Source organism: Neopelma chrysocephalum, unplaced genomic scaffold (assembly GCF_003984885.1).
Source record: "Neopelma chrysocephalum unplaced genomic scaffold, ASM398488v2 Primary Assembly neopelma1_22b, whole genome shotgun sequence".
Classification (NCBI taxonomy): Eukaryota; Metazoa; Chordata; class Aves; order Passeriformes; family Pipridae; genus Neopelma; species Neopelma chrysocephalum.
This window is the reverse complement of record NW_020897690.1, coordinates 18,215,677-18,239,842: the sequence shown is the minus strand read 5'-3', so window position 1 is coordinate 18,239,842 and position 24,166 is coordinate 18,215,677. Positions and strand designations below refer to the sequence as shown.

The following is a 24,166-nucleotide window of genomic DNA, read 5'->3' as shown; positions in this document are numbered from 1 at the left end:
TCTCAATTGTGGTATTATAGACATAGTTCTGGGGAAAAAAACATTCAGGTGGATGTGTTTATTCCTGAAAGAAAACCCTCCTCATACATAAATCAGGAACACGGTACCAACAAGAGAAAAAAAATAGAAGCGACTGAAATCATGAAATAAGTTCCCTTAAATCTTCAGATTGAACCTTCATACTTGATATACTTAACATATGAGAATTACTGGAGGCTAAAATAATTAGTTAGTAATTAAATAATGAAATGAAAATTTATTTTAATAATTTCTGCTTGCTTCACTGAAGAATGACAGACCTCTTAAAATTAGACTATGTGGGCTTTGTTCATAAGCAGCTAACAGTTAGCTGCAGGAGCAATGGAAAAGGACCCAAGGAATTTTATTGCTGCATTATTTATATTTTTTCCCTATACATTCAGGCAGTGTTTTCTATGAATATTCACACTTGTCTAAGAAAAGATGCAACAATACTTCTGAAACAAGTCTTGAAATCACCAATGCTAAATTGTGTTTTATTTCCAACAATTAGCCATTACAGTATGTGAAACAAAAAGCGTCCAAAATAAATAGCTGAAGATGAAGCATCAGTATACTACTTGTCTTCGCTACTGTTGTGGCCCCTTAATGTTTCTTGCTTTTCAACCTTCATTCTTCAGATTCTCCAGGCCTACGGATATCATCAATCTTCAGGATCATTCTAACAACCTGAGTCGCCAGAGAAATCTGCTGTTTCTTACCAATCAAGGTTTCTATAACATGCTGCTGTTTCATATCTGCCAAAGGAAAGCAGAGGAATTAGACAGTTTCCTCAAGTCTAGATATTATATTTAACCGGAAATAGATTTTCATGTAATTTTATAGAACGTTTTGAAATTATTATTCTTGGCCATTGTAGTTTACAAACATCATTTGTACAAATTAGTTTTACATCTGGGTTCTTACCAATGATCTTGGGACATCAAGATCCAACTCTTTTCCCAACTAGCTCTTCCCCAATTGTAACTTTTCACCATTCTGCATTACTTTTTGAAAAGCACAGTTTCTATACACATATACCGAAAGCACCTTAAGGGCTGAGCAACCACTAAAGAAGTGCAAGTTCAAATGTCATAAAACAGAAACACCTAATCAAAGAAAAGTTATGAATCGACAAATTCTGCAATTTACCCTGTTCTTCTGAAAAGTGTACATCCAGAAGAAAATAAGGTTTTATATACTGGCTCCTTAGTCTTCATATGCTTGTTACAGGTCTATATATGCAGACCTACCGGTGTGAACAATACTATATGAAAATATTTTCAGCCTTTTGTTTACCTCATAATTATTTGCAGGGCTGCAGTGTAAACTGGATCACTAAAACTACAGTATTTAAAACACAGCCTGCTCTTGTCTCATTATGAGAGTAGCTTCTTTTTTTCCTGTGCCACAATGTCAGCACACATCTTCAACTAATCTTGCCACCAAATAAAGGTTTTCAAGCAATATATATTTTCTTCCTGGTAGACATGTATGTATCTCTCCACCTGCCTTCCTGTTTATTATGACAAGCTGCAAGTCTGAATAACTGAAGCTGTTTTAAAAAAAAACATAGTAAGCATTTTGAGCTTTTGAGGAAGAAAAGCCTGTAAGCTCCTCCTTCTCCACACTGCAGTTCTTACCATTTGTTCCTTTTTGCAAACAATCAATGCCGAGGGCTGGATTATTTTCTTTCACTTGCCTAGCCCGCACTTCGGTCATAGTCTGTATTGGATTCATACCACTATTCTCTGAGAGTGCCATGGGAATTACCTCCAGGGCATCTGCAAAAGCTCTCACAGCATACTGCTCCAAAGATGGGCACTAGAGGACAAGAAATTTGAATTCAGAAGCTATTAATGCCAATGTTAGTAAAAGCAGATTTTTATACTAGCTATAAAATATATATGCACAACATGCAGATTTTATTGTGAATAAATTAACTGAGCTAATACCTCTGGATGATAACTACTTGCAAATTAAAAAAAAAATTAAACTGCTCTTATCATAAAAGGAAAAATAGTATTAGTAATGACTTTTTACAGAGAAGAGAAGGAAAACTTTTAATGCTGGTTATCAGTGAATGTCAGAAAGTTCCACAACACGCATGTTTTGGAAGATCTTTGATGTTTTTCTGGAATCTCTAAAGGCAGACTTAATCCCTCATAAATTAAAGACAATTTTAACTATTCCTTTCTCACCTTATCTGCTGCTTCACTGACTGCCAAGGCACAAGAAATTTCAGCTGCACCACCACCATACACAATACGATTATCACGAACGAGATTCCGGATTACACACAATGCATCATGAAGAGATCGCTTTGCTTCTTCAATAATCTGGAATTACAAAAAGTATGTATTTTACAGTATACACATCTCAAGGCTATGAAGAGGTATTTCCTAACACAGAAATGAAAACTGCAACTAAACTGTAGGATCTTCTCATGGCTCTAATGCAGCTCTACTGCTGCTATTATTACTTCAAAATACAGAATGTTAGACATCCAGTGACAAAGAAAGAATAAAAATGTGTATCATTTCAGTGTTATTTGTTAAATCTGTAATTAAGAAGGACAAAACCTTACGTAGTAGGGTTTTTAATCTGCTATATTTACAAGACACAAAACACCAAGATTTAAATGCCAACATTTTTTTCAACTGCAGTTTCTGTCAACTCCCAATTTCAATAGACACAGGAGGATTTAACATATATTTAACAAATACATATTTAACACCATTATATATTTAACAACATACATTTAACAAACATATTTAACAAATAAATATACTGGGCTGAGACAGATGTTCACTCAGCTTGTGAAAGAACTGCTTCTCAGTTTGCATCAATGTTGATTCAGAATTTGCCACCAGGACAAGTATGTCGGCATCGAGACAGAATTTGTCAATCTAGCTGTCCAGCTCTGTGGTTACAGAGGAGGACTTAACAAGTTATGCTAACCTTTAAAGCAGTATGTTTGCTTCCCTAAAGAACTTTTCGGGATATGTTCTTTTTTCCTAACTTTTTTTCACTCAAAGTAGGACTTGACCTATAGTAAATAGAATTTAGTGCTAATAGTACAACCAAACCCCAGGTTAAGTACATAAGCATTTAAAATGGTCTCGTTCTGGGAGGGTGGGGGGTGTAGGGTGTGTGTTGGCTTGGGTTTTTTATTTTTCATTTTTTTAAATGGACTAAATCAGAAGTGTTACAACTAGGTCTACAATAAAACCTTTCAAAGATGCTAGTATTTACTCATAAAAGTGACCCATGAGAAAAAAACCAGAGAATCCACAGGTAAAACTATTTCTATATTTATGAACTATACAGTCTAACAGAGAGGGAGCAAAGTTTTTATTTAAAAACACAGAATATGAATCTAACAAGTGATTTCTGACACACAGTCATGACTGCCTACAACCCTGTATCCCTTCTATTTGTCCACACTGCAAGGAAAATGTAGACAAAATCAAGAGGAGTTTATTAACATGCTTTAGAAAGAAACTACACATTCTGCAACTTATGTATCAAACATTTGTAACAAACCAAGCATCTCACCATTTTATTTCCTCCTCTGATGAAAATGGTCACAGCTCTGGAGTTTTGACATTGTTCAATGAGAAGCATTCTGTCCTTTGTTGTTCCAAAGGAGATCTCTCGGACAACACCCGCAAAACCCAGCTTCTCTGGTGTGAGTTCACAGAAGCGAGGAACAATGCGTCCTCCAGTCGCAATGGCGATTAACTGAAGTTAAACAACCATCAGTTAAGATTTTTCCATTGTGTTTTTCATAACACAAAACTAGTGAAAAAGAATCTGTCAAATGCCTACTCCAAAAGCTTATCTTCCCACGACTTGAAAGTATTTCAGGCGATGCTTTGTTTCTGCAAACTGCAAGACTGAAGCAGAAACGTTCCTAGACATCTAAAGTCATATACATAAACTCCAATTATAAACCATAATCCCATTCGCTGTATGTTCCTCCATAGATCCCCAGTGATTTTTCTCCAATAGCCACCCACGCACACAATTATGCAGTTCTACCCAGAAAGCCTGAACTTTTAGCTGGTACAGCCTATTATTTAACAAATGTTTGACAACTGGTACAAAGTCCAATTTTACTTACTTCTATTTCAGGTCCACCAACCCAACGAACAGCAGGCAGCTCATTCTGGAGCAGCAAGTGATTTGCCTCATCATCAAAACCCCACTGGCAAATAGCAAGGTTTGCACCAGTGTCTTTTATCTGAAAGCAACAAAAATCATCAATCTTCTGATCAGAACTAACACAGGAATGAAAAACAATCTCTTCGTGGTTTTAATTCTCATAATTTTCTCAAAATAGAATTTTGAAGAAGAACCCTCTGGCATACATAGAGATCAAAATATATTTTAAACCAGTGTGGTATCTCTTTCATACATAAACTTTACTTTTATTCATAGCACTACAATTGCTTGTATGTTGCCTCCTATAAAGAAGCATTTCCAGGAATAAATCAATGCATTACGCTATTTTGTGTAAAGGCTACAAAAGACAAAGAAAACAGAAATAATCCTAAAGACTACCTGCTTCACCATCTCTTCAAACTTCTCTTTTTCATATTTCTGCAGTGCCTTGTAGTCATCCACAGATGTGACATCAAGCTTATGTTTGGTTTTAGGCTTAGGTGGTTCGAATGGACAAGTAAGGATTGCAATTTTAACATCTTTTAGCTCCTGTGCAATTAAAAAAAAACCAAAAAGTTGAGTTTTGACCTCATTAGCACCTCTTTCTTATATTTGCAAAACTTAGAGACATATCTTCGTAAACATGGGCATAGGAGGAAATGCGAAGACCATCTAACTTATGCTCAAGTGGAACTAACTATAACTAAATAATTCTGTCAATAATCTCTGTAAGCCTCTTAGAATAAATTAGATGCTGTTTAAGCCCTTAACAATCTTTAACAGTGATGTCTTTTTATAGTTTAATGTTTAAAAACCAGAAAAAAATTCAATGAAACTGTTATTCGCCCTATCCACAGTGACCACTGAGAATACTAATAATTTTTATAGCAACATTTCAAGTGCTACGTGACTGATATTTTTCACTAGTCTTCCTTTTTTTACAGAATAAACAGCGTCACCAGCTAGAAAAATAGTTAAGAATAGTAGAAATTTTTAATTGCCTCCATTCTTCTTGCAGTACACTGCCCACTGCCCAAAGACTTGGAGACCTTATCTACACTAAATATAATACAAGGACAGTTTCTGGGGTGTTCCAAACAGCACAACATGGAAACTCAAAGATTAAGAAGCACTTCTTGATATTAACTTTCATTAAGCAAATTAAGCCTATCACACTCTATGGATGATTATTTCTGCTTTAACATAGAACTCTGCAATTGTCCTCACTTAGGAGGACTGCAATTCCTCCCCTTGCCATAATCTCTCAATATTATTGTAAACTCTAAACTTCCAACATGAAGAATTTCACACTGCTCTCCCCTTCCTCTTGATACATGGGTAAAAAGCCAAGCCAAACCACAAGGTTGTTTAAATATTAAACAAATGCCAGGATAGCATGTGAAGACAATCTTATTTAAGCCATTATACGTGACAGACACACACAGGGACATCACTTACTTTAGGCATCTGTGGATGACTGAAATCTTTATCCACAATCACTCCCTTAACCAACTGTGTATCTTCCAGTCTACCTCCCACTTTGCCTTGTACCTTGATCAGCTCAAAATCAACATCTTTACGTTCCATGTCTGCTACTGTCAGTACAGCATTCACGGCAATTTCTGCCATTTGTCTGTGACAACGGTTAACTCTACATTTAAAAAAAAATACAATTAAGTTGAATTACAGTTCTTCAATTTGGGAGAAAAAAAGTGATTCTATCAATCTCAAACAGCAGGAAGTATCACTATAGCTAGAAACTTTTGCACTCTACATTAAAAGAGAGGGTCCTGTCTGCTTGCTTACAGAAATAAAAGGTGCTGGATATGGCAGAAAACAGAACACACAATAGGGTTGGTGTAAACAGCCTTTGTGGACATAGTACAGTGAGGAGCACTAATTACCAATAAGCATTCAAATGTCAGAAACCACAGTTAAGACAGCCTTGCAAAGGAAGCCCTTCCAATGTCTGAACTACACACAGAATCCATAAATGAAAATAAACTTATGGAACTATCCTGAGGTAAAATTTTTTTAGGGGAAATAAACCCACAACAAACGAAACCTCTGAAACATTACACATAATTATTTTTATGAGATTTACATTACTCTTGGAATTTGCTGTGATGCAGAAATCTGGAACTAACAGGTTAGAATGAAGCTGATTCTGCGCTGTTTAACTTTATGGAATTGACCATTTAGAGACAAAGGATTCAGAACATGAGTCCACTGAGAAATTAGCCAAAATGAAACATAAGAGGGCCTTCAGCAGCACTTCAACAACGCAAACAATTTAATAATTCATCAAAACAACAGGATTTCTCCTTTCCACTCAAAGAGTTTTCAAGGGAAGCTTAAATATTCTGAAGTTTTTGTGACTTACACTTTAGAGCCCAGAGTCGTCTTCGCTGTCTGGATCAGAGGCTCAATGTTTTGTGGATCAACTGGAAAGCTGTCACTGATTTTGTCTAGATGCTCAATAGCAATGCGGGCTGCCTGCTCATAACCATCTGCTATTCTGATGGGGTGAATACCTCGATCTAGTAATTGCTCAGCCTGTTCCAATAATGCTCCAGCTAGAACTACAAAAAAAAAATTAAAATAAGTTTTATTCTCGATTGGAGCATCATTTTTAATACATTATCAACACATTAAAAAGCGTAGTTTCTCATTTTTTCTGTAATATTATAGTTCGAGATTTCCTAAATAACAAAGTAACTCTAAACAACCCCCTACTTGCTATGCTTAGAAAGAAAACAGCATTAATGTTAAGACCAAAAGGAAGCACAGGCACCAAGGCAGGACAGGTAGAAGATTATGGAAGAAAATTATGCAGAAAAATGTTTAAAGTACAAAGAGGGCTCTCAGCATTACCTTAAAATACTTAGAAAAGACACAAAAGTGTCTTTCTGATTAAAGCATTTCTAATAAAAGAACCTAAAAGGACACTGCAGCAATACTCTAAAGAAGTGCTACAGAAAATTTACTGTTACTTCACAGAAAATTTCTCAAAATAGCTAAAGAAACTTGATTTTAAAGCTGCAAAATCTTAGTTAAATTTAAAATACTTTCTTACCAACAACTCCAGTAGTTCCATCCCCAATTTCATCATCTTGAGATTTAGCCAGCTCCACCATAAGTTTGGCTATCTGGTGATCCACATCCATCATATTCAGGATGGTAGCACCATCATTTGTCACAGTCACCTCACCATCCTTGTCCACCATCATTTTATCCAAGCCTAAAAATACATGTTCAAAGCATGAAGAAAACCTAGGAAATCCCTCAAAACAATTACTAAGAGAGAACCAGTAGAAGTGTTTCATTATTACCATTGGGCCCCAGGGATGTTCTTAGAGTACTTGCTACAGCCTTTGCTGCCATTATGTGAGACTAAAAAAACAAAGGAAAAAGAAGGTAAATCATTACCATGCATTCTGAATTCATAACGATAAGCTAAAAAAGATACAGTAACGCAAATACTGTAATTCAACTGAGAACAACCAATTATGACTGAAAAAAAGAAACCAATATATGTGTATTATCTTTATGCCAGAAACATTTCCTACGACTTTTCTTGTATTGCTTGTACTGGCTCCGCTAAAGCATGCAAAGGCAGAGCAGCCAAAGAGACAGCACCCAGCTTTAAAGCAGGGCAGCAACAGGAGCAGGCAACGCTACAAGGAGAAGTCAGTGCAATTTTACTCATCACAGAATCACTTTATTATGGTTTGGGTTGGAAAGAACCTTGAAGATCAAGCAGTTCCAAGCCCCTGTCAGGGGCAGGGACACCTTCCACTGTACCAGGTTGCTCAGAGCCCCATCCAACGTGGCCTTGGACGCTGCCAAGGATATGGTACCCACAACCTCCCCGGGCAACCTGTGCCAGTGCTTACTCTGCTCTTCCCTCGCTATTTGTATCACCTGCACTCACACGGTGCCGGCTCTCTTAGCCTCGGCCTTCCCGCAGCGACCGCTCCGGGCGGGGGCGGCGGTCCCAGGGAGGGGCTGCGGGAGCCGCGGGAGGGGCGCGCTGCACCACCTGCGGGGTTACGGCCCCAAAAGCCCGCAACTGCGGGGCGGATTCACGGCATGGTGACCGCACGGACGCTGTGCCGCGGATTCCCGGCCCCGAGGGCGATGTCTTTCCTCTCCCTCCATCCTTCCCACGCTTGCGGGCCTACACCGGGCTCCATCCGCCCTGCGCCATCCGCGGGGCTGCCGGAGAGCACGGCACCGTCTTGTCACCAGAGGCTCCGTCCTCCCACCCCTCTCAGCAGCACAGCACGGCACAGCATAGCATGGCGCGGCGCGGCCCACCCAGCGCGGGCCCACGGGTGAACCAGCGGCCCCGGCAGCCGCCCCGCCTCGCTCACCTTGAGCGCCTCGAGCCCCATCAGGCGCGTCTTGCGCTCCTGGTCCTTGAGGATGAGGAAGGGGCGCCCATACTCGTCAAACGCCAGAGTCCCCATGGCCGACATGGCTCCCACTCGTGCCACTGCCGCCGGCGCTCGCGCGCTCCTCCCGGAAGCCGCCGCGCCCGCCGTGACGCCGCGCACGGCCCTGCGCCTGCGTAGCCGGCGCCAGCGGGACATATTTCGCGGGCGGAACCTTTGTGGCGCCCCCAGCGGACCCTTCTGGAAGCGTCCGGCGCGGGGGGAGGTGGCATCACCCAGTTCGCGGGGGCGGGGAGGGAGGATTTCTTCCATGGGGGTGGAATATGGGCGCTGAGCGCGGCGGCAGCGGGCCGAACGGGGTGGCGTGAATGCGGCGGAGTGAAGACAGACACACGACGGAAGAAGTGTGCGCGACAGAGTGAAGACAGACTCACGACGAAAAAAGTGTGCGCGGCGCCCCTCTCCGTAGCGCCTTCAGAAAGGTTTCTGTCCCCCACCCCGCATAGCGAAGTGGTACTGCCCTTCTCTATAAATCCCGCCGGACAAGGTTGACTGTGGGTTGGTTTGGGAGTCTTTGGTCGTCGTTGCGGCGTCCAGACGGGCACTGGTGAATGTTGCCGTCCCCTGGAAAAAAGTTTCTCCTGGGAGGAAGAACAAGAGCTCCTCCGGGATGTTTCCCTGGGCGCAGGCTCCCGGGCGGTCCCTGGCAGGAACGTCCCTGCCTGCGCCGCCCTTGAGCTGTTCCCAGGTGCTCCCGGGTGGGGGGGCTGTGGGCTTGCATGGAAACTGCGCTCCTGCCCTGAAACAGTGTAACCTTGTGCCTCGGCTTCTCAGCAACTGTAGCGTGTCTCTAGGGTCTGGGAATCGGCTAAAGGAATATAAGGGGGAGAGGGGGTTGTTTGATTGGGTTTTTTTGGTTTTGTTTTGCTTTGTTTCGAATGTCCTCTCTATTTGATATAACACACTGCTTTATCTCAAGCAAGCGTTTAATAAAGCTGTTAGTGAAAATACTCTTTGTCAGCCCCCAGGTGCGATGTCCGAGGCGGTAGCGAAGGAGAGCCCGGAGCAGGATGGCGAGGGCGGCTCCAGAAGGAGCAGCTGGGGGCTGCTGGTCACGGCTGGGGTCGGCGGGACTTTGGTGGCCCTCTATGCTGTGGTCACCCCCTTTGTGACCCCAGCCCTGAGGAAGGTGTGCCTGCCCTTTGTTCCTGCAACTGCCACTCAGGTCCAGAATGTGCTGAAAATGTTGGAAAATAGAAGTGGCCCCCTAGTTGACATCGGTAGCGGTGATGGCCGCATTGTAAGTTATGGACATTGCCTTCCTTTCATACCATGTCTCAAAAAAGTACCAAATTCTGTAGCTGTGGCTGCTGTTTTCTCATACTTACGAATGTTTTGTCTTTGGCATTCAGTGGTTTTGTTTGAGTCTTATGCAAAGGATCAAAGTTGAGAAAGTTTAGGTGAGTAATAGATACTTTTTGCTCCAGTCTTGCAGCTTGCCCAGGGCAGCATACAAAATGATAGCCTCGTCATGGTGACTGGAGGTAATTGCACTGCATTCACATGAACAGATGCCATCAAAATATTGGTGCTGTGATTCCACATAGGTGTATAGCTGCAGCAAGTGACAGTGTGAGATTAAATAACACTGTGCTTTTGGAGCTGCAGTTCAAGCTTAATGTATAAAGGTGACAAGAGAAAAGGAGAATGAGAAATGACTGATGGATTACAAGAATAAAAATTCATAGTTCATCAGAAGAAGTTTCCTGATTAAAACTTATCAGTAACCTTTTAAATTATGTCTTAAACCTTTATTCTAGAAACTGGTGTCTTTTTGTATTTACTTTCAGACTCTTGCTATTAGTATGTCTTTTTGGCTTTGATTTAGGGGTTGCTCAAGTGCCTACCTCTCACTGCTTTTCAAATAAGTGGCCTAATTTTGAGCATTTTTCCTTGTGTGTTTCACTGTTCTCTCCATGGTCAATTTTGGTACTGTTTGATTCCAAGATAGTGTTGTGAATGTGTTTAATTAAACTTTTATGTAAGTCATACATGTACTACAAGGTCACAGTTTTGCCCTATGAATGTTTACAAATTCATTTTGTTTGTCTGAATATACTAATTTCAGTTGGATTAGTCATAATAGTAAAATGCAGTTTTGAGTTTCTGTTCACTATACTGCACTATACTCTTGGGCATCTAAACCTGAGTGACTTACACAAGTGTTTTCTTTTGATTTATATTTTAAATAAAACTCTGTGCTCCTGCATAGATGAATAGGCTTTTACGTTTCTAAGTGAAAATTTGTTTTCTTTCTTGTAGGTGATAGCAGCTGCAAAAAAGGGATTCAAAGCTGTCGGTTATGAATTAAATCCCTGGCTAGTTTGGTACTCCAGATACAGAGCCTGGAGAGATGGAGTACATCAGAATACCAAATTTTATATTTCAGACTTATGGAAGGTAGGTAGTGAAGTATGTAAAAAGGAATCTGGTATGACTGAGAGATTTTCATAGTTTGGAAATATTTTCCTGAAGGAACCAGAATGCTGACTGGCAACAAGGTGCTGTACTGGGCTTTGAGCAAAGTACTTGTGCTGGGAGTCAAGTTTCTACAGGCTTACTATGCTGCTCTGCTGGTTCTGTGCTTTGTTAATGTGCTGCCCTTTATCCGTAAAGGCTCCTTGAGCGGGCCTGTGGCTGATGAATTATGTGGGGCTTTTTTTGTGGGTTTGGGATTTCTTTTTTTTTTTTTTTTTCCAGAGAGGAACATAGGAAAACTCCATGGCACTGACTGGAAGAACCCAGGCACTAGAATGCCTGGTATGATTTTATAACTAGCTAACATTTAACAAAAACTTAAACTATACATGATTTTAACATTTACAGAAGCTATGAAAAAACTCCAAACTTAGATATAAATAAAGTCATGTAGGTATTTTCTAAATTATTGCTTCCTGTGCTACTAGAACTGGTGCCATATTCTTGGCCAGACAGTAGAATTTTTTGCTGTTCAGCAATATAAAGTTTTCTTTATGCGAAAATTTGTGTGATGAAAACTTTCATATTTTTGGTTTAAATGCCTGTTGAAAGAAGTGCAGCTAGAGGGATTGAGAGAAAAGAATGGTGAGGACGTCTCCAAATATAAATGCCATTTTCATTAAGACTTGTTCTCAATTTTTATTTTAGGTTTCTTTTTCCCATTATACAAATATTGTTGTTTTTGGTGTACCTCAGATGGTAAGTTTACTATTTTTACACTGTTTAATTATTTTAATACTAAGGCATTCAGTGATAGTACATTTATCTGCAAAATGAACCAACCTGTAGCAGGTCACAGGTAGTCAGTTACAATCACAGAATTGATAGAATGTTAAGGGGTTGGAAGGGACCTTAAAGATCATCTAGTCCCATCCTCCCTGCCATGGGCAGGGGCACCTCCCACTAGGTTGCTCAAAGCTTCATCCACCCTGGCCTTGAACAGGGCACCCCCAGCCTCCCTGAGCAACCTGTTCCAGGGTCTCACCACTCTCACAGGAAAGAATTTCTTTCTAATATTTAACCTAAATTTCCCCTCTTTTAATTTGCACTCATTCCTCCTTGTCCTATCACTTCAGTTCCTGCCTAAGAGTCCCTCTCCAGCTTCCCTGTAGGCCCCCTTCAAACACTGGAAGGTTGCTATGACGTCTCCACACAAACATCTTTTCTCCAAGCTGAACAGCCCTAACTTTCTCAGCCTGTCTTTCTAGGGGAGGTTCTCCAGTCCTTTTATCAACTTCATGGCCTTCCTTCGGACTTGCTTCAACAGTTCCACATCCTTATGTTAGGAGCACCGGAACTGTATGCAGTACTCCAGATGGGGTCTCACCAGAGCAGAGAGGTAGAATCATATCCTTCAACCTGCTGGCCATGCTGCTTTGGATGCAGCCCAGGATTCGGTTTGGCTTTCTGGGCTGGGAGTGCACACTGCCAGCTCATGTTGAGTTTTTCATCAACCATCACCCCTGAGTCTTTCTCTGCTGGGCTGTTCCCAATCACTTCTCTGCCCAACATGTAGGTGTGTCTGGGTTTTCTGTGACCTGAGTGTAGGACCTTGGACTTTGGTCTGTTGAATTTCACAAGCTTTGCATCAGCCCACCTCTCAAGCCTGTCAAGGTCCCTCTGGGTGGCATCCCTTCCCTCCAGCATGTCAACTATAGCATGCAGCCTGGTGTTGTCACTGAACTTGCTGAGGGTGCACTTGATCCCAAATAATAATATTTTGCTATTTCATTGTTGCTTCTTAATGTCCATGATAAAGCCTGGTAAAACTTGTGACAGTATGCAGACTGGAGCTCTGAAAATACACCTGTTTTTGAGAAGAATTTTCTGTCCATTCATTTGGAATCAAATGAAAACTGCTGTGCTAAAGTTGCTTGGAGGGAAGCCGATAAATTGGTTCTTGGAAATTTCAGTTTTTCATTCCGAAAAAAGGAGTTTACAGGGAGAAGATGGAGTAGGAAATTTTTGTAGCCTTGTTGGAGGAGAGTATTGAACTTTGCTTGTGTTCTCCAAAAACCAGATCACCTCAAGTAGGCCAGCAGCTGATATATTGAAATGACCCCTTGCCCACGTGTGGATTGTGAGTGTTTAGGAAGGTACACAAATACTTTAAGTAGCTCTCTAGCCTATGTTCAGTGTGTCCCTGGGAAAATGCATTCTTTAAAACTAGTGTAGAAATTGAGTTGCATAGACTGCTTTAGTGCTCTCCTACTTGAGTTCCAGCAGGGGGCAGTGCAAACGTTTGGATTTGCAGTCAGGAATTCTGCCATGGCACCGAGGGGGAAAAGTGTGGGTGAAGAAAGCAGCTTTGGTGAATTAGAAATTAACAAATGCCCTGGGAAAATGTGGGTAATCGCAGCAGAAATGCGGACTTAACTTTAAATGTAATAAAGTGAGATAAATTAGTAACAGCTGTGATAGAAAGAGTAACTATAGGGCTCAGAAAAACCTCTGTAAATCCTAGGCTAAATTCTTTCAGTAGAAATACTGTCATAAATGCAACAGATGCAATCATACGAACCTGTGTTTCCTGAGCATTCATTTGTTTATGATCCCCTTTAAATTTACTTCAGTCACAGCCCTCTGGAGTGACTGAATTAAGTTTTTTAGAAGCCTTAATACATTTTTTTCTTTTTTTTTACTGAGGACAATAGATTTCTTTAGCTTTTTTAATAGTGCTAGTCTGATTTGATGCTGCCACACAGTGCTTTTATTTCATATGCAAGATTAGCTTACAAAATTTGGATTTATTGATCTTCAGGGAAGACTAAGACCTCTCTTGTTCTTGCAAGCATCTAGGGGAAGGTGCATTTGCTTCTGAGTCATTGTAGAGGGAGAGAGAGACCTTTACTTGTTCAGATTGGATGATGGAATTCTTACCAGGTGTTCATGTTCACAGCTTTTGTGTATTTAACTGATTATATACTGTTCAAAAGGTTTACTAAACTATGTATCTATGTAGACATACCAAAAAAATCCCAGCCTCCACCTGAGATAATATACATAAAATAGCTAAAGTAACTGATAGATTTAGCTTAAAAACTATTTTGAGTGGTTCAAGGATGCAATTCTTCCTGTTTGAACTATTAATGATGTTTTCTAATTTAAGGGAACATAGATATGCAGTTTCACTAATTTTCGTAATAACTCATTAAAAATTAGGCCATGTCTCTATTTGTAATTTCTGTAACAAATCAGACCTTCTTCTACTGCTGTCTCAGCTTAGTATTAGGTACCACAGTGGGCTTATTTTTCTAGTTTGTTTAAGGTGTGGTAGCAAAAATGTTTAAAAGCATTTACAGTATGGATGAACTGAGAGCATAGAATGCTTAAAAATATTTGGAGGCAACTCTTTGATATATTGGGTCTATGACTGTAATAATGTTCCTAAAATATTCTTTTGTAAGCTTAAATGCAGCTATAATAGGGTATTACATGAAAGGCACACCCTGCATGTATGTGACAGTGGAAGTTACCTGCACCCTTTGGAAATGCATTTTCTTCAGTCAGTCTTGTTTTCTAATAATGTTCTGTTTTGTTTTTTTTTTTATTTTTGTGGAATTTTTATATATTTGTGTCTTTGTGTCTTAGGGCGAGCTACATTTGTAAATAACTACTGTCCTTTTAACCTTTTAGTATCTAAATGTTGCATCATTGTATCAAAGTAAATAGAGTTTTACACATAATAGAAGTAGCCTGTGGAGTTTGCTGTTGTAATTACTCATTCAGATACATACAGTATGTAAGAATAAAAGGAACTCCAAATGGATGTGTACTGCTGATCTGCTTAAGCATGCCAATGCCATCAAACTTTTCCAAAGGACAAAAATGGCTAAATCTGTTAAGTTTCTCTTTTTTTTTTTTTTTTCATCCAGAACTTAATCAGTATCTGGGATGAGAAAAAAATATCTTTGAATTCTAGGTGCGTTCATTTCTCAATTCATAGCAAAATTTACGAGGAGAGCATCTGATTAGGAAGGGTGTTGCTCTGTTCTAGAAGAGTAGTGGTATTTCCCTCGACTTTCATATCCTCTCAGATTTTGTGAATGGAGGAAAGCTAGACCATAGGTGTTCAACCAAGGAGAGTTGCATAGTGGTATGTGGCATGATCCCCCACAACATCCTGTTCTCTAGATTGGAGAGAGATCGGTGTGGTGGATGGACTATTCAGTGGATAAGGAATTGACTGGATGGCTCTGTCCAGTGGATAATGGTCAGTTGCTCAATGTCCAGATGGAGATCGATCACAAGTGCTGTTTCTCAGGGGTCTGTCAGTCCTGCTTAATAACTTCATTAATGACACAAATGGTGGGATCGAGTGCACCCTCAGAAAAATTTACAGATGACACCAAGTTAAGCTGTGCAGTTGACATGCCTGAAGAATGGGAGGCCATCCAGAAGGACCTGGACTAGAGGTGGACCCATGGGAACATCATGCAGTTCAACAAGACCAAGTGCAAGGTGCTGCACCTGGGCCAGGGCAACCCTGGTATCAATACATGCTGGGGATGAACAGACTGAGAGCAGCCCTGCTGAGACGGACTTGGGGGTGCTGGTGGATAAAAATATGAACATGAGCCGGCAATGTGCATTTGCAGCCCAGAAAGCCAGTTGTATCCTGGGCTGCATCCAAAGCAGTGTGGGCAGCCAGTTGAGGGAGGGGATTCTGCCCCTCTACTCTGCTCTGGTGAGACCCCACCTGGTGTACTGCATCCAGCTCTGGGGTCCTCAGCAGAAGACAGATATGGATCTGTTGGAGCAGGTTCAGAGGAAGGCTTACAAGCATGATCAGAGGGTGTAGCATTGAGGGCTGGAGCTCCGCTCCTATAAAGACAAGTTGAGAGAGTTGGGGTTCTTCAGCTTGGAGAAGACTTGACTTTGGGGAGACTTTGTTGTGGCTTTCAGTACTTGAAGTACTTAGAAGAGATGGGGACAGACTTTTTAGTAGCACCTGTAGTGGCAAAAAAAGGGGTAATGGTTTTAAACTAAAAGAGGGTGGATTCAGACTAGATGTAAGAAAATTTTTATCATGGTGGAACACTGGCACAGGTTACCTAGAGAGGTGGTAGGTACCCCATCACTGTAAATATGCAGTCATGCTGGATGGGGCTCTGAGCAACCTGACCTAGTTGAAGACGTCCCAGTCCGTGGCAGGGGGGTTGAACTAGATGACCTTTAAAGGTCCCTTCCAATCCAAACCATTCTATGATTCTACATTCTGTTTCATGCAGTGCTGCTGCAGGGACTTACATGCATGTGTTAACAGACTGTGGATTCATCAAAGCTCAATTTCAATGGCATTTCACATACCAGCACTTCTCCATACAGTGACAGCAGAATGTTTGCTTTCGGTTGTTGTCTGTGTGATGTTTTGAGTGTCCTAGGATCTGTCTTGGGGTTAGACTGTAAATTATGAGCACTGGTGACGTTTGAGTACCACACAATAGCTCATGAACCTAGGGGTGTCAGAAATAGCATAAATTCAGAGGACTTCAGAGGACATTCATGTAGAACTTTCATTCTCTACAGAGAAGAATCTCACTGAAGGGAATCATGAATTGGAACATGCAAAGTCTTTTCTTTGTCTTTTTTTTTTTTAATCTAAGGGATAAGTTTTTGATTTAATTTTTAGAACTTAGAGTTAACGATTTTCTCGATGTCACCAATTGGGCACAATAGCCATTTTCTAGTTTTAGATATTCTTTGTCAAGGCATCAAAGCCAAAATATATATCATGAATATTTTCATAAGAGTTTAAAAAAACCCTCAAACCTTGGACTTCTCTTGAACACTTGAATTAGATTCTAGAGAGAATGCTTCTGTTTTTTACTGCTTCTGAAAGCTTTTTATTATTACTCAACAGATGCCACAGTTGGAGAAGAAGCTGGAAGAAGAACTTGAATGTGATGCCAGAATCATTGCCTGTCGATTTCCTTTCCCCTGCTGGATTCCAGATCATACTACTGGAGAGGGAATAGACACTGTGTGGGCCTATGATTTGAAACATTATAGAAGATGTGAAACAAAACACTTGGAAATTACACCAGAGACAGAATCCTAAACAACTAATTTGTTTTTTATACTGAAATTTTTAACTTTGACTTTACCTGTTGAAGATAAGATAGAGCCCCAGCATATGGAGATATATATATTCACTTAAAGAACTGAAGTGCACTGTTTATCTGAAAGCAAACAAAGGTTACTGAAAGATGTAATTAAATGGCTTAATGTAGTGTCCTGGTTTAACTCCATCTGGCAATGAAGTACCACACAGGTGTTCGCCCCAGTTCTCACACTCCCCCCATGTCATGGGAAGGAAAACTGGGAAAAAGATTATTTCTATGGGTTGAGATAAGAATAGTTTAATAATTGAAATAAATTTAATAATATTAAAAATTGTACTGAAAAGAGAGACAGAAGATGACAGGAGTAAAACCCAAGAAAGATGAGCAATGCCCTCATTGACTGATGCCAGTCTATCCCAGTGCAGTAATTGGCCCCTCCTTGCCAACTCCCCTCAGTTTATATACCGGGCATGATGGCATGGAATATCCCTTTGGATCAGCTATTCTGGCCATGCACCCTCCCAGCTTCTTGAATGCCTCCTTGTTGCCAGGGCATGGGAAACTGAAAAGTCCTTGGCTTGGGGCAGATGCTGCTCATCATCAACTAAAAGACCAATGTTATCAGCATTATTTTCATCCTAAATTCTAAACACAGCATTCTACCAGCTACTAGGAAGAAAATTAACTCTATCCCAGATGAAACATGACATGTAGCTAGTAAAAATTATGAGAAAGTTTTATAGAAGTGGAAAGCTTTAATATGGAAAATGGGATAAAAACCACAGACCACTACTGTTAGGGGGAATCTGTGTGAATAAAATGCTCAAATTGGTGAACTTAATATATTTGTTCTTTCTGACCCTATGTAGAATTTGGTGTTGGTGTTGGAAGTGGTGTGCAAGTGGCTTCTCAAATGAGCTGTAGTTCCCAAATGTCTTCATTGTGTATGGCAAGCAGGCACAATGCTGCATACACAAAACTACTCCAAGTAGAGTACGATGGTGATACTGATTGTTCACACCTCAACCTTGAATGTGTACCTTTAGTAGTTGAGTATGATGAAAGAAGCAAATATAATAAGTTGTTTATTCATTAACATAAGTACAGCCTCTCATTATATTACTGAATTTTAATTTCACTTATGTGAAAACAAACTGCAGAAATATGCTCTTACTGAACTCTTATTGGTATAAGCCTTTGCAGATGGCCATAATTTTTCCTAACGCCTCTGCTTTAGGAAGGGGTTTCAGAAGTCATTTACTTGTCAGTGAAGTGTCAACATTTCTGTGTGCTCAAACTTTGGATAAAGGTATGGATGAGAGTTGCTTACTTGAATGTTTGAAGGCTGTCTGTGATTCCAGAGCTAGTTGTTCTGGCTAGCTTGGCTAAATCTGATTGAACCTCATTTAATTTATGATGGGAGATGAGATGGAAGGTTTTCAATTAGACTTCTTTTCCCTTCTACTTTTCTATACCATCTGATGAGATCTCAGAAACCCTTGGTATTGCTGCATGGTCTAAGTGAAGCAAGTTCTCCCTGTCCTTTTGCCAATACTGGTTTGCAGTGGGGTACTGTCACTGCACTGGCATTTTCCTTTTCTACCATGGTTACAGCACTTTTCTGTTTTATAAAACAGAAATGTTTTATAAAGCATTATCTGCTTACTTGTTCTTTTTTCTGGTTCCCAAGTAAAGTTTTACTGTTTTCACCCAGTAACAATTGGTCAAAGTTCATAGTCAGGCTCTCTTGGCCCCAGTTAACATATAGCCTGTTTGTTAAGCGGTGACTATGTAAGTTTGTCAGACCTTTGCATACATGATACCCATAGAATGAAGTTAAACAAGCTAAATGATTGTCACCTGACTTCAAGGCAGTCGTTATCACAACTAAAATTGTCTCAGGCCAAGAGAAGTGCTGAGACTGTATAATTTCAGGTAAATACAAAGTCTGTGACATTTTATTATGCGTCAGGAAAGCAAATTTGCTGGACAATAGTATCTGGCTTGAAGAGAAGTTGTGTGCTATTTGAGATGTGTTGCCTACAATGATACCAGTATCCAGGCTTTTTGGGTTTGATGTGAGGGGAAAGGAAGGAGAATTTAAAATACAAATCTACACTGAGGATTTGAAATGGAGCAGTGGCATGGTTTTGTCCTGATAAGGTATACAAAACAGGGAAAAAACGGGCAAATGTATCTGGAGTCTGCAAAGGAGAGGTAATTTCAGCCTCGCATGGCAAGGCACAACTGTAAACGTGGAGACTGTATACTGAAGTACATTGGTTTCTGGTAAGCAGACTTTTACAGCCTTTCGCTGCAATGTTACATAAAGCATCTTGTAAAACTACACTATATTCTTTCTGTCATGATCTAAATGTTATGATTATTACACAGTGACAGGACAGTGGCTTATCTAAAACAACTGAATTTAATATCCCAAGGCCATAAAACTGGAACCTTAGACAAAAGAAATCTGAAATTATTTCTATTGGAAAAAGATCATACAAAGTGTAAATTAGCTAATTAAGCAGGGTCCTTCCTCAAATGATTATAAAGGAGAAGAGGATGCAAAAGATTTTGATCAATTGAGTTGTGACCCATCTGCAGTGCAGTGCTGTGACACAGGTTTCTGCAGCCTAATTTCTCTGCAGTTATTTTGTAGGGAATGAAGCAGCTGTTTGCTTTTTCTTCTGTGTTTGACTATATATTTTTCTATTGCATTAATGTTTGCCTGTTAACAGGTAAAACTGAATTTCTCATTTCTACCTGTGGTAATGGTTTTGGGAAGTGCACTTCTTAATTACCACCTACTGCTCCAGAAATATTTGTTAAGAGGGTGAAATAGAATTAATGGTGTGATGGTCTGAGCTTTAGGAGAACTAAGTGCTACTGTCAAGGCAAGGAGAGATTTTTAAATGTTTTAATGTAAAGCAGAGGGCTGTTTCTTCCTCTGGCCACTTACATTCAGGGGCCTACATTAAAATAGCAGCGGTCTGAAAGTTTGGAATTCCTTACAACATAAGGAAATGTGCTGTATTTCCTGTTTCCATGGCTTAGGTATGAAATGGAAAGCAAATTGCTCTAATTTACACAGGAGAACTGGGAAATCATTTTCTGATCATATTGGCCTCAATTTTTCTATCACTTGCTATGTTCTCCATTTGGTCTGCAAGATTAAATACTTAACTGTGACTTCAGTTATCACTGTATGGATTATTATGTTGATACACTTCCAATTGCTAAGGTAATGTATTATGATTTTGTTGATATGCTACTTCAGAGTACAAATTTGTTTCTTCTGAAAAACAGGAAAGAGAACAGCCCTTATCAAATTACAGTGTAGGTCTGAAGCCAAAAAGAGGAAATCTTCAAGCTACACATGCTGTTCAATACCAAAGTAATTCAGATACACAGAAAACCCCACAGTTTATTTTTGTTTGTATCTTCTAGTAGAATCACTTGCCTTTCGGGAGTTACATGTTTTATTCTCTCCTTGCCCTACCAGATCTTAGCAAAAAAAGTTGTTACATTATCGAACGAGTAATTCTTTCCTGAAATAGTGTAGAATTTGATTTTTTTGCAAATAATACTGGTCAGAGTCAGACTTTCATTTTTTTTTTGTTCTTCCCTCCCCTCTCCCCTTTTTTCCTTTCTTCTTATATTAAGACACATTATGTCCCCACAGGTTTTGTGATGCAAGATAAATTGTACCAATGCAGCATCTGAGTGCTGCAATTCTAATTTTTTAGTTTCCCATTTCCATTTTGCATAAATTGGCTTTCTAGGAAAAAGGAGATGGTCATGGCTACAAGAGAGCCATCTGATAGGCAGCTTGCTCATTATACTGCACAGTCACTACAGCCACACTGCAATATCAACAAAGCCTGTCCAATTTTGTTTGGGAAATATATGCATATCATGTGACTTTTAGGCATTTCTGTATCACTGAGTGTATAGAAGTTCTTGGCTTATCCTCTGGTCTGATTATATTCTGTCAGTTAATCTAATACTCCTCCAATCCTCTGGCTCTGAGCTGCTGTTTATTTCTGAGTTATGAGTTGTAGCCAGATAAGAAGATACAGAATCCACTTTCAAATAAAGCACCACATTTCACAAATCAGTTGCATGAGTACGATCTGTGGAAAAAAGTTTCAAAGCCCAGGCTTTGGGGAAGTCTTTCACTTTCCATGAAGGACAGACACCTTTCAGAAGGCAATAGAGATCTGAATTCTGCATATTTTTTTAAAAAACTACTTGAGCTTTGCTTTTCTGAAGTGTGTTCTTCAAAATTCTTAGCACCTTAATACCATTCTAGGATCTGTAGGGGAAGTGAGCAGAGGCAACATTTTGGTTATCTTTTATATTTTGAGCTGTGGGAGGAAAGGAGGAAAGGGATCTTATGGACCAAATATGGCAGTTATATCTGTTTCAAAAGCAGTTTGACAGACTTGCCCATCATCTGTGCAAATTTCTCATTGAATAGGAAAATCCATACTAAGAATAGGTTGTGATGAGAATTCACTTAGACATGGGTTCATGTCTGATACCATTACACTTAGACAAACTATTGATAGATTGCCTCATACTTCCATAGTTTCACTTTCCATGGTTTACAAATACCGAAGCATTTTTTCAAAAAAGGACATGAATTCTTCCAATTAATGGTTCAGTTTTGGATTGTCCTGTGCAGGGCCAAGAGTTGGACTTTGATGACCCTTGTTGGTTGCTTCCAACTCAGGATATTCTATGATTCTATGGTTGAAGAGGCCAGCCTAATATCAGATTTAATGCCAGTAAATTCTACTTTGACTGATTTTTCCTTTACATTTGACAGGATTGCAGTTCTCTAGGTTTAAAATGTAGTCCCAACTTGTGTTCCAGAAGTAATATATGTTTCTTCTAGAAGATTTCTTGAATTCTTGGATGAGACAATATGACAACTATGTTTAACTTAAAAATTACCCTTAATTAATCTCCTTAAGTGAGATTAGTGAACATATTAATTCTGCGGCTTTTTATTTGCATGATAATCTTTCTTTTCACCCTTGTATATTTTACTGAGGGAGACTTGTACAAGGATAACTACAATTTTTTCCCATTTTATTTCTGAATTCTGCCTTTTTATTTGTTTGCTTTTATTTTTTCATATTGTCTTTTTACAATTTGACTGTTTGACTTTCAGATCTTCTAATTTCCTTTTTTTTTTTTTCTGGAAATTAGGGGGTTTTTGGGGGTGGCTGTTTTTTTTTTGGTTTTGGTTTTTTCCCGAGTAATTTCAGGAAGACTAAATATGTTATGGAATGTTCTTTTTCTCTCTAATGTTTTAACATGCATTTAACTTATCTTCTTGATTTATTTAGCAGTCTGTATGCTGACACAGCATGACTTTTGTTTCTAGTGGATGAAAGAAAAACACATCCACCCCAATGGTATTTAGATTGAAAAATAGCTTTGGTCTACAACAATTCTGATTATTTAGGAGTTTTAAGCACCTAATTTCACTTTTTTATTATATTTCACCACTTGGCAAATGAATACAGGCTTTTTATCCCTTCTTCAGTAGTTCTTTGGATTTGCATTATTTGTTCAGGTGGGACTTTTGCTGACTTCTTTTTCTTAGTATAATATTGAGGTTTTTATTAGGGGCTTTGGTTGAAATGTCAGATGGATGTTTTTTCTGCAAGTTGCTGTACAGACTTGGAATAATCACTGTGATGCAATCCGGTGAACTGCTAACATTGGTAAAAATGAAATAAAACCTGCTGACCAGTAAATGCACAGGGATATTTTTCAGCTTACTGTATATGTTGTGGTTTTTAAAAGTAAATTAGGTTTCTGAAGGCCATATAAAACTTGTGGCACAAAGAGGTCTTTGCAAGGTCAGAAGAAGTAAATTACTGGCTTTCAACCTGAGGTTTGTGGCTACCTTCTGAGGAATCCACAAAAAGTAATTTAAAAAGCACATCTACTATCAGTAGGTTTATATTTGCTGCCCATGGTTGTGTTCTTCCACTGGAAAATTTTAATGTGTCAGGAACGGTCATTTGAGAATCCCTGAACTAAAAATATGGGTTTATGTTAAGATATTAACTAAATGAAAATGAATTTATCAAAGTGAGGAGTTTTTTTGTTTTTTTCCTTTTCTATTGTTCCTTGCCTGGATTGTTGAGCTTTGAACCTCTGCATGAGGTACAAATGCATGAGCCTCTGTGTCTTTTCTGGTAAGCATGTAACTTCCTATTTTGCTATGTGAGAGCAGTTGCATGGTTTTGCACATTCCCATTGCATTCTAATAATTCTATCTTTTTAGGTACTCTATGATATATATCATAGGTAATTTATGATATATATCATAGGAAATTTATTATATATACCCTGGTATAATGGTCTAATTAATTTTTTATTCGGAACTGCTTAAACATTAAATTTACATCTTCAAAACACCTGATGAACTGCTACCTGATGAAGGCTGCCTAAAAGGCCAAGAGAATTTGTGAAACTCTTAAAGATGTAATGTCTGTAGCTGTCCATGCCAGAACTCAGGTTCAGAGAGACATAAATACTTCTCTCTTGCATACGCTCTCGATTCTTGATTTTTTTTTGATTGAAAATGGAAGTGTGAAGAGGAGACACAAAATAAATTATAAAAACTTGAGAAATAATAAAAGTTCTGGGAGAGAAAAATGTGAGTGGTGAGGGATATAGCCAAAATCCAAGGGGCCTTCTCTGTCACTATCACTCCAGCCTTATAAGGTTTGATGATCTTTTTTTTTTTAATTTCCCTACGATTATGCAGCTCTTCTTGAAAGTATACTTCTTTTTCTCTCTTTCCTATTGTTTTTTCAAGTTCATCAGAGTGTACATGAATCAAAATAATTTATATGTCCAAGTGGGCCATTCTCTAAATTGTGTACAGGGACCTTCATCATCTGTGTTCATGTGTATTTTATTGCTGCTTCCTTCTTTTCAGTACACAGAAAC

At 39.4% G+C, this 24,166-nt stretch overlaps 2 protein-coding genes across 7 annotated transcripts; one reads left to right on the top strand and one right to left on the bottom strand.

The window, feature by feature from the left end:
* Positions 1–488: 488 nt before the first annotated feature.
* Positions 489–8,738, bottom strand: CCT5 (chaperonin containing TCP1 subunit 5). The gene is made up of 11 exons (XM_027681161.1): positions 8,562–8,738; positions 7,518–7,578; positions 7,262–7,426; positions 6,569–6,767; positions 5,644–5,836; positions 4,585–4,734; positions 4,145–4,264; positions 3,577–3,762; positions 2,220–2,357; positions 1,662–1,842; positions 489–776 (listed from the first exon to the last, which is right to left on the bottom strand). The coding sequence occupies exons 1-11, from the start codon at positions 8,664–8,666 to the stop codon at positions 649–651; spliced, it is 1,626 nt and encodes a 541-aa protein (XP_027536962.1). The 5' UTR covers positions 8,667–8,738; the 3' UTR covers positions 489–648.
* Positions 8,739–8,841: 103 nt separating this feature from the next.
* ATPSCKMT (ATP synthase c subunit lysine N-methyltransferase) lies at positions 8,842–22,959 on the top strand. Of its 6 annotated transcripts, none has more exons than XM_027681202.1 (5): positions 8,842–8,988; positions 9,611–9,882; positions 10,905–11,042; positions 11,769–11,819; positions 16,984–22,959. In XM_027681202.1, exons 2-5 carry the CDS (start codon positions 9,616–9,618, stop codon positions 17,179–17,181), a joined length of 654 nt encoding a protein of 217 aa, XP_027537003.1. In that variant the 5' UTR covers positions 8,842–8,988; positions 9,611–9,615; the 3' UTR covers positions 17,182–22,959. The 6 variants fall into 6 exon arrangements, with proteins under 6 accessions (XP_027537003.1, XP_027536994.1, XP_027536980.1 ...); XM_027681193.1 differs by having other exon boundaries at positions 8,842–9,026; XM_027681179.1 differs by having other exon boundaries at positions 8,842–9,064.
* Positions 22,960–24,166: the final 1,207 nt, after the last annotated feature.